This window comes from Tenrec ecaudatus, chromosome 3, assembly GCF_050624435.1.
Source record: "Tenrec ecaudatus isolate mTenEca1 chromosome 3, mTenEca1.hap1, whole genome shotgun sequence".
Lineage (NCBI taxonomy): Eukaryota > Metazoa > Chordata > Mammalia > Afrosoricida > Tenrecidae > Tenrec > Tenrec ecaudatus.
This window is the reverse complement of record NC_134532.1, coordinates 143,453,188-143,472,743: the sequence shown is the minus strand read 5'-3', so window position 1 is coordinate 143,472,743 and position 19,556 is coordinate 143,453,188. Positions and strand designations below refer to the sequence as shown.

Below are 19,556 nucleotides of genomic sequence, written 5' to 3'. Positions count from 1 at the left end.
ATGTGGGGAAGCAGCACGGTCTGAACTTTCCAAAATGGTGTGCGTCAAGAAGGGAGCATACCTGGATAAACAATCTGGAGGAGAAAACAACAGGATCGACAGTTCTGGGGGGAAGTGGGAGAGGGGGAGGTGGGGGAAAGGAAGTGATGTTAACAAACTCAGGGACAGGGAAACAACAAGTGATCCAAAATTGGTGGTGAGGAGGGTGTAAGAGGCCTGGTAAGGCTTGAGCAAGGGGAATGTAACTGAGAGGAAATATTGAGCCCAAATGAAGGCTGAGCATGATAGTGGGGCAAGAGGAAAGTAAAAAGAAATAGAGGAAAGAACTAGTAGGTAAAGGACATTTGTGGAGGTCTAGATGCAGGAATGTACATATGTAAATATACTTATTTATGATGGGGAAATAGGTTTATGTGCATATATGTATAGGTTTAGTATTAAGGTAGCAGATGGACACTGGGCCTCCACTCAAATACTCCCTCAATGCAAGAACACTTTGTTCTCTTAAGCATTGATTTTTAAGACTTCATTGGTAATACTTACCTGGCAGGGGAGATACCATGATCACGAAGGTAGTTTTCCCAGGGCGAGGCTTATCCATTGCACTACGGATGTGTTGCCGCCTGCGATTTCCCCAAATCTGGGAAATGTGGCTGGATAATTAGTGGTAGTGGGGGACTGAGTTCATGCTCTCCCCTAAAGAAAAAAGAGATAGATAGATAGATAGATAGATAGATAGATAGATAGATAGATAGATAGATAGATAGAGACCTCATTGGGTTCATTCATACCGGACAAAGAACAATTCTGCTTGCTCATTTCTCCTTGGATTTTACTGTAGATAAAAGTTAAATTAGGAAAAATATGGCAAATCAGGATAAAATAATTTTTTACCTTCCAAAGGAAAGTGAAAACAAGTTTATGTTTTATTGTATGTTTTCAAGATAAACTGAATCCACTCAGGGACTGAGCATAGCCCTTAACTCTCTAAGAACCCTGTTCCTCCTAAGTGTGAGAACATCACAACCTGCCATCTTTGAGAATTGATTAGGGACACATGTCAAATATACAAAAAATGGGTTCAGAGACACTTTATTTTTTCATACAGAAGTCAGCCCATTTTGTTTCCCCAAAGAAAAGGAAAAGCTATCATCAAAAGGGAGTAAAATTTGACTAATAAAGGTACTCCGGAATTTATGTCTCCCATTGGGTTTTCCTTGAGCTAGGAAGGGCAAAGAAACAGCTGGTTAGTGTGTAGGTTAGCACCGCTCCATGTTCTTGTATGTGCTCTCATAATGTTTTTCCCTCCTCAGAGACACTAATAGTTTTACCATATATTTGATAATTAAAAATTCTTTTACATCGCAAAGGTTGTGGGAAATGGTGCCACTTGTTTCTTTTTCAGCAGAAATTTTGTCCTCATTTTTTCTTACAAATGAATGTTTCTTATATTCTAACTACTGATCTTCCTTTCTGAGAGCCATTAGAATAAAAGTGGTTGACCTGGATATTTCATGAAAACACAGTCTGAAAGTACTTAAACTATGTGGATTTATATAATCCTGACCGACCTCACTAAGGACATTTGAAAAACTATATAAAGAGGAAATGAAAATTCAACAAGAAGGATTTATAATTTATAAAATAAATGAGGCTTAAAAGTACACGTAACATTCAGCTGGACTTTATTTTCCTCTTGGATTTATAAAAATTACTGTGACATTAAAGATAGATTTTCCTGTTTAATTGACACTTTATGGGAAAAACTTGAAATTTTCATTAGTTGTCTTTTTGCCTCCTACCTAGTATTAGGCCAAAAAAAATTCATAGTGTGCATAACAAGTCAGAAAAAAATATAAAAGTCTAGCAAAATAAAATAGAATTAGGATGATATAATTTGAAATTCTCTTGCATTTTTGTAATCCAATATGTGAACAATTATACAGTGGTAATTAAATTCTGCATTGTATTCTAATAGCAGTGTCATTAAAATGTAAGAAGTATTACTGTTAAATTTATTAAAGTCTTAATACTTAAACTCGAATTTTTGGTCTGCTAATGTAACAATTGCCAAAGTTTTGGGGCCAGGGTGGATGGTGAAAATTATTTTTTCAAAGTAGAATAATAAAAATAAGTGTGTTCCTAAAATAAAGCTGTGTGTGTGTCCTGATTAGTTAATTTTATGCAGACATATTTTCCTATTAGAAGTACTCTTATATTTCCAATTAGTTTGACATTTTGATGATCTAGAAAACATATTAAGTGCCTTGAGACTTACAAAGTAAATTTTAAACTTAAAATTGAATGATTTGTGATTAACATTTAGTGAATTAGAAAATACCAAGATCTTATATCATTATATTTATCTTTCCCTTATCTGTGAAAGCTACTTGAATACCAAAATGATATTAAGCTAAACCTAGCTGATTTAGTAATTTAATATACTATATTGTAAACAGGGAGTAAAAACGTGCTAACGTTTCCCACAAAAGAAAACTTGAAATAGTTCCAAGTAGTACAAAAGAGGTGATAAGGCAAGGAAAAATATACTATAGAAAGAGAAAATGAAATGCAGAAAATGAGTTACAGAAAAAAGGAGAAAATACACAATAATACAGTGATAAAAAGTAATGTTACAGTTTAGCAATTTGAAAGATATTTATGAAATATTTTAGTTGAAGAAAAGTAGGATCTGTTCCCCCCTTATGTGTCATTTATACAAAATGAAATCATCATGTCATGGAGCAAATGCACAAGCTCATTTTCTCTTTTAAAACAACAAAAATGCTAAAGATTTACTTTCCACGGTGAGAATGGTTGCACAACTTGAAGAATGTAATAAATGTCACTAAGTTACGTATGTAAAAAATTATTGAATTAGTGTTCCGTTGTGTATTTTTCACCATAATAAATGTTACATTCCTCCCATATTTCACTATCTAATGAATTGTCTGAAACCACACGTTGTGATAAAAATCATATTTATCAAGTTTGCAAGGTATTTTCTATCAGGCTCTAAAAAAATTCAAGTCTCTTTAATTTGACACAAACCTGTATTTTTGTCAGTAGACATGCTCATGGACTATAAAGCTATTTGTGAAGTGTATTTTCATAAATAAGTTTTGCTTATTTCTTAAGAAGATAAAATGATATCTACTCTAGTCACATTTTACATTTGTGACCATTGAAAATTACTCAGGTGGTGCCTCCAATGGTCTGGGCCCCATGAGGATCTGTGGACAGGCCTAGTCCACTTTCAGTGGACCCCAACTCAAATGACATGCATGAGACTTTGGCGATGACCAGGTCACATAAAGGACAACAAGTCCTTGGATGTCCTTTCCCTTGATATCATGATCTGGCCATGGAGGGTGTGGGTCGAGAGCCTCAATGTGCCAGGGGGGTTTGGGGGAGGCAGTTAGAAGAGAAGCAATGGGAAAGTGCCCACTCAGGATTTTGAAGAATGCAGAGGGCAGGGCAAATGAAGGACAAAGTGGGTTCATAAGAGCAAGCCAGTGGTGGGAGACGATAGATGATGAGCCACACCTGACCACCACCATGACCCACCCCTAAAGGCTAAGGACTCTGGGATGTTGGGAAACTCATGGTGGGGAAGAGTGTCTGACCATGCCATGTAGATGCCAAAATGGACAGTAAAGACCAGTCGGATACTGAACGTCAGTGGTATCACCACTGCCAAAAAGAGGATGCAGCTCCTTCCTGATGGTTTTATACAATGTTCACTAATTGTGTTAATAAGTGAAGCGTGGGTGCATCCTCTTGTTGTTATGAGCCCTGGGGTAGGTTCTGACTCACTGATGCCCTGTGCACAGCAGAACAGGACACCCCTACGTCCTGCCGCATCTCCATAACTGTTCTTATATGTGAGTGCCTTGTTGGAGCCATTGCGTCAATCCATCTTGTTGAGGGTCTGCTGCTTTTAATGTACCGCTCTCATTTATCAACAATAGTGTCCTTTTCCAGGGACTGGTCTCTCCTGATAATGTGTACCAAGTAGACAAGACAAAGTCTCACTAACCTTGCTTTTCAGGAACATTCTGGTTTTACTTCTTCCAAGAGAGTTCTGTTTGTTGTTTTTGACAGTCTAACCAAACCAAACTAAACTCATTGTCATTGAATGGATGTAGAACTGGGGATAACTGCCGCTGGACTTTCTGAGACTGTAGCTCTTAATGGGCATCTTTGTCCCACAAGCAGCTGGTGGTTTTGAATTGCTAACCTTGTGGATTGCAGCCCAAGCATTCCTTTGGCAGTCTGAGGTTTTTAAAATATAGTTGGCCAGCACCATAATTCAAATGCATACATGTTTCTTCAGTCGTCTTTATTCAGTGTTCAACTTTGACATGCATAGGAGGTAATTAAAAAGAACATGGCTTGGGTCAGGAGCACATTAGCCCCCTAAGTAACACCTTTGCTTTTCAACAGCTTTACGAGGTCTTGTGCAGCAGACATACCCAGTGCAATGTGTTGTTTGATCTCCTGATCGCTACTTCCATGAGCATCGATTATGGATCTAAGCAAGATGAAATCCTTCATATCAATCTAGTCTCCATTTATCATGATGCTACCTATTGGTCTAGTTTTGAGGATTTTTGTTTTCTTTACAGTGAGTTGTAATTCATACGGATGACTGCCATCTTTGATCTTCATCAGCATATGCATGTTACCCTCATTGTCAGCAATCAAGGTTGTGTCATCTGCATGTTACAAGTTATTAATAATCCTTCCTTCAATTATGATACCTAGTTCTTCATATAATCCAGATATCCTGGGCAATTGCTCAACATCCAGATTGATTAAGTATAGGCATTTTGTTAGCCCTGGTTGACTAGAGAAACAAATTGACTGACACGCACATTATGTGTAAGACAGAGCTTTATATCCACAAGTAGTTATATATCAGGAAAATATCACAGGTCAAGTCCATAAGCCCATACTAGTCCATAAATCCTTCTTTGGACTCATGCAATGATGCACACTTCTCCTGATTTAAAACGATGCAGTATTCTCTGTTCTTTACACACAACTGCTTCTCGATCTATGCATGGGTTTTGCATGAGCACAATTATGTGTTCTAGAATTCCCATTATTCTCAAGGTTATCCATAGTTTCTTATGAGACACACAATTTTTCATAGTAAAGCACATGCAAACATCTTTCTGGTATTCTATGTTTGTGGTCAAAATCCATCTGACGGCGGCAATAATATCACTTGTTCCACATTCCCTTCGAAATTTGACCTGACTCTCTGGAAGCTCCCTGTCTATGAATGTACTGCTACAACCAAGGTTGGATGATTTTCAGCAACATTTAACTTGCGTGTGATACCAATGATATTGTTCTGTGATCGTGCATTCTGTTGGGTCTCCTTTCTTTGGAATGGATGCAGATATGGGATTCTTCCAGTTAGTTGGTTAGGCAGCTGTCTTCATATTTCTTGGTGTAGATAAATGAGTGCTCCCAGTGCTTTATCCACTTGTTGAAACATTTCAAAGGGTATTCCATCAATTTCTGGAGTTTTGTTTTTGGATACTTTCAGTGTGGTTTGGCCTTCTTTCTTCATGACCATTTGTTCTTGATCACACGCTAGTCCTTGAAATCGTTGGATGTTGATTGGATTAACTACTGTGTGTGTTCTTTCCATCTTCTTTGGACGCTTCCTGCATTGTTCAATATCTTACTCAAAGAATATTCCAATCTTGCAACTCAAGGCTTGAGTTTTTGTTTTTAGTTTAAGATACACTGCATGTGTTCTTCTTTTTTGGTTTTCCAATTCAAACTAGGCACATTTCATGATAATAATTCACTTTGTCTTTTAGGGAGATTCCTTTGGAAATTTTCTGTTCAGCTCTTTTACTTTATCAATTTTACCATTTTTCTTAGCTACTCCAAGATTAAGAGAAAGTTTCAGAGTCTCTTCTGACATCCATTTTGATCTTTCCTTTCTTTCTTTTTTTATCATTTTATTGGGGCTCACACAACTCTTATCACAATCCACACATACATCAATTGTGTAAAGCACACTTAAACATTCATTGCCCTCATCTTTCTCAAAACTCACTTTCCATTTGGACTCCTGGAATCAGCTCGTTTCCCGCCCCCCCCTCCTTCCCTGCTCCTCCCTCCCTCATGAACCTTTGATAATTTATAAATTATTATTTTATCTTATCTTACACTGCCCTGCGTCTCTTTTCACCCACTTTTCTGTTTACCATCCCCCCAGGGAGGAGGTTATATGTATGTCCTTGTGATCTGTTTCCCCTTTCTAGCCCCCCTTCCCTCCTGGTATCACCACTCTCACCACTGGACCTGAGGGGTTCATCTTTCCTGGATTCCCTGTGTTTCCAGTTCCCATCTGCACTGCTGTGCATCCACTGGTCTACCCAGGTTTGCAAGGTAGAATTGGGATCGTGATAGTGGCGTGGAGGAAGCATTTAAGAACTAGAAGAAGGTTGTGAGTTTCATTATTGCTACACTGAACCCTGAGTGACTCATCCCTCCCCACTACCTCTCTACAAAGGATGTCTAGTTGTCTACAGATGGGCATTGGGTCCCCATCATGCACTCCCCCTCATTCATGATGATATGATCTTCCCTCCCCCCACCCGCCTTTGTTGCTTGATACCTGTCCCCTCGGCCCTTCATGATCACACATGTTGGTGTGCTGCTTCCATATGGACTTTGTTGCTTCTGGGCTAGATGGCCTCTTGTTTACTTTCAAGCCTTTAAGACCCCAGATGCTATATCTTTTGATAGCTGGGCACCATCAGCCTTCTTCACCACACTTACTAATGTACACATTCGTTCTTCAGCGTTTATGTGAGGAAGGTGATCACACAATGATGGTTTTGTCCTTTGGTGTCTGCTATCCGAACCCTTCATCACCTTGTGATCAAACAGGCTTGTGTGCTTCTTCTCTGTGGGCTTTGTTGCTTCCGAGCTAGATGGCTGCTTGTTTGCCTTCAAGCCTTTAAGACCCCAAAATGCTATATCTTTTGCTAGCCGGGCACCATCAGCTTTCTTTACCATGTTCACTTATGCACACGTTTGTCTTCAGCGATCATGTTGGAAAGGTGGGTATCATGGAATAACCGTTTAGCTGAGCAAAGTGCTCTTGTGTTAAGGTAGTGCATGTGAGGAAGCCCAATTTTCACCTGCTACCCTACTACTAAACCTATAAATATATGCACATAGGTCTATTTCCCCCATAATCATAAATATATTTACATATGTACATGTCTGTACTTAGGCTCTATGTATGCCCTTTGCCTGCTGCTCCTTTCCTCGATTTCCTTGTGCTTTCCTCCTGTCCCACTACCATGTTCAGCCTTCATTCTGGTTTCAGTAGTTCCTCTCCGTTACATTGCCCTTGGTGACTCCCTACCAGTCCTCCCATCCCCTCCCTCCTCTGGTTTTGAACCACTCGCTGTTCCCTTGTCCTTGGGTTGCCCAACACCTCCTCCCTTCCCCTACCTTCCACATTTTCATGTCCCTCTGGTTCCCGTTATTTTCATCTCACATTGTTTATCCAGCCTATCTTATCTAGATAGACCTGCAGAGAAAATAATGTGTGCATCAAATTGTGGATGGCTTTGACAGCACCAAGCAAAGTGGCACATAAGAACATGGCGACGATGGCAGCAACACCGAAAAGCTAACAAACAAAAAAAGCCACTGACATGCAAAATTTAAAAGAAGAGAAGAGAAGAAAAAACAACAATCAAAACAAAAATATAACCACCACCACCCCCCAAAAAAAAACTAAAAAAAGAAAGAAAGAAAATGCTGTTAATAGTTTTAGGTCTGTTGTTGACCTTTAGGAGTGTTTTCCGGAGGAGTCTGATGGGTGCCATGTCCTGGCCCCAAAGTCCATCCTTGATACTTCCTCATGACCTTCTTGCTCTGCTTCCCCTGCTGCTCAATTGCACACCCCCAGTGTTTTGCCTCAGTGTGGTGGGGTCAGCTCAGTCATGCATCCCACACTGTGTCTCCGTTGCTGTCCTGTGTAGGGCCATGGGTCAGTTCAGGATGTCGCATCTCGCCGTAGGGTTGGCCATATGGTCCTCTCGGTGCATTGGGCGCTCTGAGCAGGGCTATCGGCCTCTGAGCTTGGTGGGCCGACGTGTGCTCTACTCCCTTCTTCCTCCTTCATTTGCTTCAGCTTCCTTCTGGGTGTGGTAGGTCAGTTCCTTTCCCACACCAGACGATCTGTTTTCATTTTCTGTGGCACTCCCTTCCATGGTGGGGGGCGGGCCGATTGAGATTAGGGCCAGGCATATGGTCCAGTCTTTTTGTGGACTCCTCCCCGTGTTATGTTGCCCTCCTGATTTGGCGTGTCATGGTGGGGTTTGTATGCACATTCCAGTTCTGTGGGGACACAGCTAATACTATCCCCCTGGGTGGGTTAGTGCCCTGTTCCCCCTGTGCCATCATCTCAGTTTCTCCCCACCCCGCTTCTCCCCCACCTGTCCCCCTTCCCCTTCTTTAGGTTGGGCTCTCATGTACCTCCCTGGCTGTGGTCTGCCCTCCCACAACTATCTATGCTTCCACCTGTTTATTGTGAGATAGGTGTCTATTCTTCTATTCCTGGCGTGCTGATTGTACTTACCTCAGGGGACTCATGTTATACCTGTCCTTTTGAGTTTGGCTTACCTCACTTAACATGATTCCTTACAGCTTTTCCCATGAAATGATGTGTTTCATGTGATCATCCGTATTTTTGTCCTGCATAGTACTCCATTGTGTGTATGTGCCAGAGTTTACTAATCCACTCATCTATCCATGGAAACTTAGACTGTTTCCAAGTCTTTGTGATTGTGAATTGTGCCCCAATTTTATTTGTTACCTCCACTGGTGATATGCCCAGTAGAGGGATGACTGGGTCATAAGGTAGATGAATTTCCATTTTCTTTAACTATTGTGAGATTGCTTTCCACAGTGGCTGTACAAATCTACACGACCACCAGTAGTAGGGTTCCTATTTCACCACAGCCCCTCCAACACTTGTTGCTCTCTGATTTTCTGATTTGAGCTAGCCTCATGGGTGTTAGATGGTATCTCATGGTTGTTTTTATTTGCATTTCTTTTATGATTAATGACCTCGGACACTTTCTCATATGCTTATTAGCCATATTTATTTTAGAATAGTTTTAATCCTGGATTTTACTTCTTAGTTATTGTTCTAAAATTAGTTTTTAGACTATGTTTACAAACTAAGCATATATATCTATTAAAACATTACCAAGTGTGCATTTACAAAATTGAGACGATTAAGAAGCCATAAATATATACTGAAATATTTTCAATCTTTAAAATAAAGGGACTCTTAGGGAAATATTTAAGTGTAAAAGGAGAACATTTACAAATAACTTAAAACTTGGAATAGTTCACTATTCACAAACTCTCAGGTGGATCATGGTTGTTGATGAAGAGCAGAATGTGAGTCAGGAGGAATGGGAAGTGGACTCATTGCACCTGTCTGTGCAAAAAGTTGGCTATTGATTAGATATTGCACCAGGCTAATGTTGGCATCAGACCCAGTGATGGTAACCTGACCAGCAGAAGGTCCTACAATTGAATTTCCAATTTCGATCTGCACCCTTGTCATTTGACAGATCTCATTGATTTTGGTGCCTTGATACCAATTATGCAGCCAATAAAATCATTTGCCATGGTGAGTTCCTTAGAAGCAGTCTGATCATGTGCATCCAAACCCAAGAGCCTTTCACTTCTGAAGATCTGGATTCAGTGCCATGAAATCAAGACTTGCCAAGTGTCAGAGCAAAACAAGACTGTTACCTTGCCAACGGGTGCAGTTAGGTCAAACCTCTGTGGAATGCCATACTTTGAAAGGACATTTTTAGATTAACAGTTATTTTTATTATCTAGTGCTTCTATAAAATAAATGTCAAAAGTGGATGACTTTAAACAGAAGTTTTTCTCTCATAATTTAGGAGGCAAAAAGTGCAATTTCAAAGGGCTAGGGGAGACTTTTTCTTTCTCTGTTGGCTGTCGGGGAAGATTCTTGTCTTCTTTTAACACCTGTGGGTTTGATGTTCTTTGGAAATCTCCAAGTGTCTTGGCACCAAGTCTTACTCTGGGTATAGGAGGTGCACAACACAAGGACCTTGGGTTCACAGTAATGTGCTCCACCGACAGCTCTTCTTTCAAAAAAAGTGATGCAGTGCACATTCTGAAAAAACTGGTTTATGAGGATTACATCCCATTGGCATTCCCTTACTTTTGCTTAGGACTGTGACCCAAATAAAGGTACTGCAATGCATCCTACTAGCCATGTATTAAATCAGGGCTGATCACATTAGAGCACATCTCTCACTGCGATCAAATGGGCTCCCTCTCAGAGCAAGTCTGTAAGACACAGTATAACTGCTCCCTCTGACTTTGCGAGGCTAGGCCCTTTATAAGAGTAGAAAGCCTCATCTTTCTCTCGTGGAACAGACTGATGGAGCTGAACTGTTGACTTTTCAGTGAACATCCCAATGTGTAACCCACTCTGCCACCAGAGATTCCTCAGCTCCCAGCAGGGGTGGTGATTAAATCATTGCATAACTGCAAAACCATTACAAATGATAGCCCAGCCAAGGTGACAAATGTTTTAAGGGGGCACAATTCAATCCATAACAACAGCCCACTTGCAAACTTGAAAATTGCTTTGTATTTCAGCAAATTTTCTAGTGTTGTTTTCTTTTCTTGGAACGCTAATCTAATAACATGAAATACACATACACACACAACACAATTAACTCATAAAATCAATAGTTTCAATTAATTGTTGAAGATTAAGAATGTTTAGTCATTCATGTAGGATTACATAAGTACTTTTAGCTAATGATTAAATGGATTTGTTAAAAATTAATATATCATATACTTCTTACTACATTTAGAAAAGAGCATAGCAGAATATATACACATTACAGAAGTGGAGTATTTGCCAATATAAAATTTATAACCCTAAGATTTTGTAACAGACCTCCATCACCTCTAGAGGAAGTAACTCCTCTTTTAATATTTATTTAAGCAAGATTTCTCAGGCCACAGAATGTTAAACAAACACCTTGTTAAATAAGAATAATGCATGTTAACGATGGACGAATTTCTTACCACACATCTTGCAACAAACTTTATTTCCCAATATTTCCTCTTGTTGAAAAGTTTCAGCTTCTCAAGATATGTCATAGCATAAAAATGATTATTTATATAACTTTATATTCTCTGTTGAACATAACTCAGTGGCAATGGATCCTTATCCTTTGCATTCTGAATTTATACAATAAAAATACCTCTGTCTTCAGTATAGTGGTTTTAATTGATAATGCCAGTGTGTATATGTAAGACTTGGCTAGTAATAATAAAATAACAATATGATATCAGTGCATTTCCTGCATAATGATTTCATGTTATAGACTTAATTTAAATTAAATGATGTTTGTTGGCAATATTATTATTTTAAATTACAAGCTTTTCAGCTGATATAGGGCCTAGAGATCATTTAACCTACCAGGAAATCTAGGTCTAATTAGTTGATAGATGAGTGGAAATTAAAGACTTAACCTCCCAACTTGTATTTCAATTTAATTACCACCATATCTCATGCTTCACTTTTAAGATGAACTTTCTGATTCTTTATAAAAATTATTTTAATTGCATTACTAATACAGTCTCCTGATCAGTCCCTATAATATTATAGATAAGGTTCAAGTCTATGTTGATCTCACAGTCAATCCCACAGCATCATCTTTTTCAGAATCTTGAGCAAATTTCATATGAGAAGTATTTGTCTCGATTAGATTTGGTTGAAACTATAGAGAAACTCAAGGTGAAAGTGGCTGAAACAAAATAGCTCTTTGTCTCTGTTTCATTTCCACAAGTCTAGAGGAAGTAAATCAAGATTGAGTGGGTACTCTAAGGTATCAATGACTCTGAATGATTCTTCCTTTCTGTTTTTATAATAGTGGATTCTTATTTAAGTCCAAGATGGAAACTAGAGATAAAATCATTGTGCTAAGCAGGGTTCTCTGGAGAAACAAACAGGACACTTGTGAATATATAATATATAGATAAAAGGATAAGTTTATATAGGGAGAAGTAATACAGCAGCCAATTAGTTCACACAGCAGTACGGAGGGTTTGGTTCAACTCACTTTCTTGGGACAGTTAATATACTGAAGGTCCTTCCTACTCACACTGGCTGCTGGTCCAAAGTCAAGGAAGCGGACAGGGAAGTGGTTGGCAGGAAGTATAGAATCTGACTGCAGGCAAGATGAGCAGTCAGTGCGGGCAGTAGACATGGCAAGGTGGGGCAGCCACAGCAGGACTATGAGATGTCGAGGTGTAGCAGAGGCTAGCAGTGCAGCACCGTAGCTAAGCAGATCGATTTAGAGCCTCAAGATGCAGTCAGTGATACCCAGCGGGACTCCATGATCCACGGGTTGGCTCGGCCCACAGGTAGCACAGCACAGAGTTGAGGCAGAGCAGCGAAGTCAGGCAGCAGTGTGCTGGTTGGATGATCAGGGAGAAAGAGAACAAGCCTGCAGTGAGTCATTTATCTCTGTCACCCTCCAATAAAACCTGACAGGCTAAACACCACCCACATGTCCGTATGGGAGCCATGTTGGAAAAAAACACCCCCCCAAACAAAAATTAAACTATCACAGTTATCATAACACATTTCAGCGACAGAAAAAGAATACTCCTCTCCACTTTAAAGACACTGTTATCTCACTTCATAGCGAGTCACTTCAAACTCACACCTATAGTACAGGACAGAGTCGAACTATCCCTGTGACTTTCTGAACCTGGAACTCATTATGGGAGTTGAAAACCTCATCTTTCTCCTGGGGTGCAGCTGGTTCTTTCCAATTGCTGACCTTTGGTTAGCAGCCCAACAAGTTACCCTTTATGCCACTACGGCTCCCTAAAGGCACGTTCTAGAGCTTGTACATTAACTTTATTTTGACCCCACTATGAAAGAGAGGGCATGTGGCACACACAGCTTTCTGGAGGCTAAGAAAGGCAGGCTTTATTCTGAAAAATTATGTTTAGGTAAAAATTGTGATTTTCATCTTTGTAGGGAAGGAGATAACAATATATGCCATAGGAAATGTTCAGGAGCAGTAAGAATTCTACTGCTCACCTAGCACTCTCTTCCTGACTCAGGAACTGCCTCAATTCAAAGCATCGACTGAAAAATTCATTAGGGTAAATGATCTCTAGGCCCCCTATCAGCTGTAAAACTTGCAATTAGATGTGGTAGGATATTTGAAGTTTCTCCACTATTTGGAAATATTATGTAGATATAGTCTAATCTTTTGGAATTTTTGTCTAGTACACTAGTATTCCTGGGAATAATTTTGATTTCTCTTGACACTCTCATAAGCATTCATTCCCAGGTAAAACAATAATAAACAACAGCCATGAAACAGAATATTGTAAAATATGTGACACAATGAACAACTCACCAAATGGTATTAGATTATAGGGATATAAACATTTGAAATAGCCTGGAAGGATTCAGACAAAGCTTACAATGATTGCTTTGGTGTTGTGGGATTGAGGATGGTGACCAAACTATAATTTTTCTATAATAATGTTAAAAAAAGATTGAAAACAAACAAGAAGTTGCCACATGGAGAGCCTCAGTAATGAGTTTTGGTTTTAAACAGTAGAAACCAATTCTGATGAACTAAATAAACATTTCTGATGAATTTATTGGATGAAAACAAGTTAGCTCAGGTTCAAAGAAAGCGGTTCAGTGATATGGCTGTGGAGTGGGCATTCAGACAGCGACTAAGACACGAAGGGTTCTTCATCTTTCTTTCTCCCTGTTCATGATTTTCAGTCCCATGAGTTGAAAGTGGTCACATTTGATGCCATCTTTAGTTAAAGTTTGGGAGGTGGGAGTGGTAACTAGGTGATTGGCTTAATATCCTAGCAACACACAGAGTGTAGGACGGACCATTTCCTAAATAAAAATCAGATTATGTTGCCAATTGGAGGGAAGGTTCTATTTCTGGTGGAAGATTTGTGGTTTTAATTCTCAAGAATATCTTTAATTGGCACATTGCAATGAACCACATTGCTTATCAAATTTTTTATAGTATAAAATTCACTTAGAATTATTTTCTCTATTTCTCTCCTTTACTGAGTGATCAGCTGTGAAACTTTGGCTGTTCTTGACAGCTTGGGCGGCTGCCCACAAATACCTGCTGTGCCTCTCAGAGTAGGATTATACTTTCCTGCCTCAATGATTTCAGGCTTGGTCATGGGACTTATTTGGACTAATACATTTTGAATGAATGTTATAAGTATCACTTTCAATCAGAAGTAAACGATGGAATCTACTGTTTGGCCATGCTGTCTTTCTTCCCGGCACAATAATCACGAGTGTTTCAGATAAAGCCTCCTAAATAGTGGAGCAGCTCCAAGAGAAATAAAACCACAGTCAACCTGCTGTGAGGAAATTGCATTACTGAGACATAATCCTTTATCACAAGTAACTGGGATCTGGCTCTTTTGATAAAATAGCATATCCTAACAATCCTAACCTATTCTGACAAGAAATCATGATCAGGCTGTGGATTCGATGTTAAGCTGCTAACTTCAAGGTCATTGGTTCAAACCCATCAGCCATTCCACAAGAGAAGGACTGCCTGATCCCTTAAAAATATTCAGGCTCGATTTACAGCCTCAGAAAGCTTCTGTAAGCTCATTCTAGTTGGAACTGATGCAAAGGAAGTAGGTTTATGACTTAAATTACACCGACAAAGTTAGATTTATAACTAATTTATGGTCTCAAATTCTCTATTTGGTGGAATCTTGGTGATACTTTGCTGGGCTGCTAACCAACAAGTCAATGGTTCAAGCCACATGCTTCTTATGAAAGAAAAATGGTGCCACTCTGCTTCCATAAAGATGTATAACCGTCACAGCATTGTGTGGCATCTCTCCTTTGTCCTATAGTGTTTCTATGAATTAGGATCGACTTGTTGGCAGTGGGTTTGGGCATCTTTCATTTTACTCTGACAGCATCTTTCTAACAAACTCCTGTTTGAAAACAGAACCCGGGCCTGGACGTTCGGTGTAAACTGTGGAAGGCCTTACATCCTTAGTCCTGTTATGAAGACCCTACCCTGTGAGCAATGGAGAAGCACTCATATATTTGCAGGAAGTGACTAGCAAAATCAGTTCGATCTTTTAGAGATTTCATTCTATAGCATTTCATAGGCCCCCTTGTCATGTGACAGACTTACCTTTAGAAAGTCTTTGACTTGAAAAAAAATTTGCAAATATTAGATTGTCTCCATTTTCACTCAAAAGAAGGATAAATTAAGGTATGCTTAAGCACTCTGCCTTCAAATCGAGTACAACTCTTAGCAGCCCTACCAGACAGGGTAAAGTGGCCCCTCTGGGTTTCTTAGGTTGTAAGTCTTTATGGGAGCAGAAAACCTTACATTTCTCCCCTGGACAGCTGGTGGGTTTAAACCACCCACCTTGCAGTCATCAGTCCAATGCAGAACCCACCGTGCCACCAAGTACCCCTGTTGTTGCACCTTAGTGGTCATTTCTATATGTGTTTTGATTATTAGTTGAACTGATCCTCTAAGCCAGTGGTCCTCAACCTTCCTCATGTCATGACCCTTTCATATAGTTTCTCATGTTGTGGAGAACCCCAACCACAATTATTTTCATTGTTACTTAATAACTGTCATTTTGCTACTGTTATGAATCAGGCCATCCCTGTGAAAGGGTCGTTCGACACCCAAAGGGGTTGCGACCCACAGGTTGAAAACCGCTGCTCTACGCCAGGACACCTAAAGCTATAAAGAAATAAAAGAGGACAAACTAGATTTCTAGGTTAACAAAATCGTTAGGCTGGTGGTTCAAGCCTGGCATCTTTTTGTGAGCAGTTGAAAACTCTCCCCACTTTGCCACCAAGTGTCCAGCATACACATGTCCACATTGAATTAATTAAACCTTCATCTCTCTTTTACTCTGGACATCAAAGCAATCACCAAGTTCATCTATCACTTAAATGTTTCATCATTCTACCCATTGAATTCTTAACATCACCACATTAAATGCCTTTCAGCATCTTTAGCTGGACCTTTGTAATATTCAAAGAGTCCCTTGAAAGTTGCTCTCTTCCATGCTGGATTTCTCATAGTTGCAAAGTATTCTTTCAACAAATTGATTCTGAACTGTTGATTTTGCTGAACCAGCTTATAGCATTAGAACACTATGGCTCCCCCAATAAAATGATTTTAAAAAACCAAACAAGCACAAGGGCTCCTAGTTACCCTGGTATAGTTTCCAGTATAACTCCAAGATACCAACTCATTGCATTTGAGTTTATTCCCACTCATAGAAAACCTATAGGAGGGGGAACCGATTACAAGGATCTACATATAACCTCCTCCCTGGGGGATGGACAACAGAAAAGTGGGTGAAGGGAGATGTTGGACAGTGCAAGATATGACAAAATAATAATTTATAAATTATCAAGGGTTCATGAGGGAGGGGGGAGTGGAAAGGGAGGGGAAATGAGGAGCTGATGCCAGGGGCTTAAGTGGAGAGCAAATGTTTTGAGAACGATGAGGGCAATGAAAGTACAAATGTGCTTTACACAATTGATGTATGTATGGATTGTGATAAGAATTTTCTGAGCCCCTAATAAAATGATTTAAAAAAAGAAAATGATGATGTCAACAAATGTACACATGTGCTTGACACGGTGGATGTATGTATGGATTGAGAAAAGAGCTGAAAGGGTGCCCAATAAAAAAGAGAAAGAAAACCTAAAGGACAGAGTAGAACTGATCTATAGGAGATCTGAGGATTTAAACGTGTACAGAAGCAGACCGATTCTCTTTTCTTCTGCTGAGCAACTGGTGGGTAGAAACCACTAGCCTCTCGCTTACTTCACTTTACAAGCAGGTCCCTTTCCTGGTACATTGTAGACATTTAATAAAACATAGCTTGACTATATAGAACATCTCCATATGGAGCATGGGTTACTATTCTGGATATGATCCCTAAGCTCGCTTTCTATTATGTGGTCCAATATTGCTTGATTTGAATAATTTGTGATGAATTTCTGTTTACCTTTATTTATAGAAGCAAGTCTTCCCTCTCCTTAATTGTTTTAATGCTTCCTTCTTTCTGACTGAGATAATTCCCTCCACACCCCCTTCCCCAGATTATCTCTACTCATAGAATCCAACTTTATGCTCGATTCTGGTAACTACAATGGCTTACCCTTCTAGTGTTCATCTCCTTATTCCACTCCCTCTTTATTCAATTATAGGTATTTAAAAGTATTTTGTAAAGAATTAAGCTTTATATATGTTGAGTTTTCAAAGTATAATAAAGGATAAAATAGACATGTGATGGAATTAGCACTGTCATGAATATTGATATGGGCATGCATGTTATTTATAAACTTAATTGTAATATTTTTGTAAATAAAGGCTCACTAGCAACATTCATAACAATCCTATGTATACAAAGTAGAACTGCATTACAGACTGTTTTTAAAACAATAATGTTATACTAAATTAAATTGAAGGAACTAATAGAATGCAATATTTGTGTATATAGGGCTTAAGGATATTGCCATTTTAAATAATATCTACTAAGCCTCACAAACAGAAAATGCCATACTCACTGCCATTGAATACATTCTGACTCATCGCAACCCTGGAGGCAGAGTAGAACTGTGCAGTGGGTTTCAGAGACTATGACTCTTTAGGGAAATAGAAAATCTCATTGCTCTCATGCAGTGGCTCCTGATTTCAAACTGCTGACCTTGTGGTTAGGGCCAACATGGAACCCAGTACATCACCAGGGCTCCTATTTGTTAGCCCAGAGTATTTTAAACATATTTGGTATCTAGTATATTACAACTAGCTGCTTGTTTTGTTATAGAACACTAACAAGTGCTGGCAAAGACCTGCAAGATAACTTTCTGAAGGCCCTGGCCGGGAGAGAAGAAGACAATCGTACTGGCAAAGTGAGCGTGAGTACCTTTTTAGCCAACAGCTAAAAATACATATGATTTAAGTATTATAGGAATGTATAGAACAAAGTTGTTATTTTTGGTTTCCGTTTCTATCTATAGAAATAGATAAGTAGTTAAAAACAGGCTTCTAAACACCCGTTGCAGAGGAACATGCCTGTATGAGGCAGACTCGTTGTTGTCTCCACTCTCGAGCCAGCCCTCGGTTGAACCTCCTTGCTGCTTTGGTTTATCTTACATACATTCCTCCAGCTTTGACCCACACTTATATAATATTTATTCAAAACTTAGAAGATATTGACTAATTGATCTACCTTCTCGTCCTCGCTTAATAAGATGTGTAATTGACTACATGATAGAGAAGTGCAAGGCTGAATCACGCGGAGAATATGCTTTTGCTTTATTTAAATAGAGTAGATCAAAGACATAAAGGTTTTTAATATGGTTTGCAATACCTATTTAATTTTACATTTTTGTCAATATTGTATTTGGTGATATCTGTCTTTTGTAAATATTCATATGTTGATATCAAAGATAATGAGGAAGACAGACACTGATGCTGTCTGAAACTGTAATAAGTAACTGAATGATATGCAGCAAAATAATCAGAAGAAATATGATGCAAAAATTTGAATAGATCTATTTTACCAGTTTTTTCTCAATAAAGAGCTTAGACTTTTCCTCACTGTCAGAGTCATTGAAAATTTCATATGCCCACTAAATCTTTAGGTATTCATTGTAATCCCCCCCCCATAAAGAAAACAATGCATAGAAAACTATTGCCTTGATTAGATAATTGAAAAGACTTTACCCAGACTGACAATCATAGAAAGTTTATTTGAGGATGTAGCCTGAATGAGATTTAAAATAGGGTTAGAAGATCTAAAAAGGGAAAAGCATGTATAAAGATCTGTAAGTCTAGCAGATTGCTGCTAAGATGTGTTCAGTGAGGTTGACTACAGGGCAGGTGATATTTGAGGCTGGATTCTTGAGATCCTTAATAATCATTACCAAAACATTTGAATTTTATCTGATTCTTTAGACAAGGGTAAGCTAAAATAAATGCATTGGTTTGGGAGCAAGTAGACTTGTTCGCTTTTCTTTAATATTTGACAAAAACATTTGTGTCATAGTAAAGGTAGAAAGCATATTCCACTGCATTTAAAATTTGAATCACAAGTGAAACAATAAAACCATCAAGCAAAACAGCTTTATAGAGGCAAAGCCCAGATTTCTAATCACAATGGTAGACTTTTCTTAATAAATATTTTTAATATGAGTATTGTGTTAATCTGGGTAGACTAGAGAAACAAATCCATGGACACACATATGTGAATAACAAATTTATATACAAGAGCAATTTAACATTGAGAGAACATCCCAGCCCAGTCCAGACCAAGTCCCTAAGTCTTTTGTTAGCCCATGTGTCTGATACCAATCTATAAAGTCTACTTCAGACTCACAAAACAAATGCAATGATGCCAAATGTAGAAGATCACAG

General features: G+C 38.9%; 1 protein-coding gene and 1 non-coding gene across 2 annotated transcripts in view; both read left to right on the top strand.

Annotated features, from left to right (window-relative positions):
- The window catches only part of CFAP299 (cilia and flagella associated protein 299), a 695,469-nt gene that overhangs the window by 220,234 nt on the left and 455,679 nt on the right, over positions 1-19,556 (top strand). Inside the window, exon 3 of the mRNA XM_075544913.1 lies at positions 17,965-18,055. Coding sequence (XP_075401028.1) covers positions 17,965-18,055 — 91 coding nt within the window. The remainder of the gene's footprint in view (positions 1-17,964; positions 18,056-19,556) is intronic.
- Positions 536-699, top strand: LOC142443832 (U1 spliceosomal RNA). Its single transcript, XR_012783575.1, has one exon. It is a non-coding gene; the product is annotated as a U1 spliceosomal RNA (small nuclear RNA).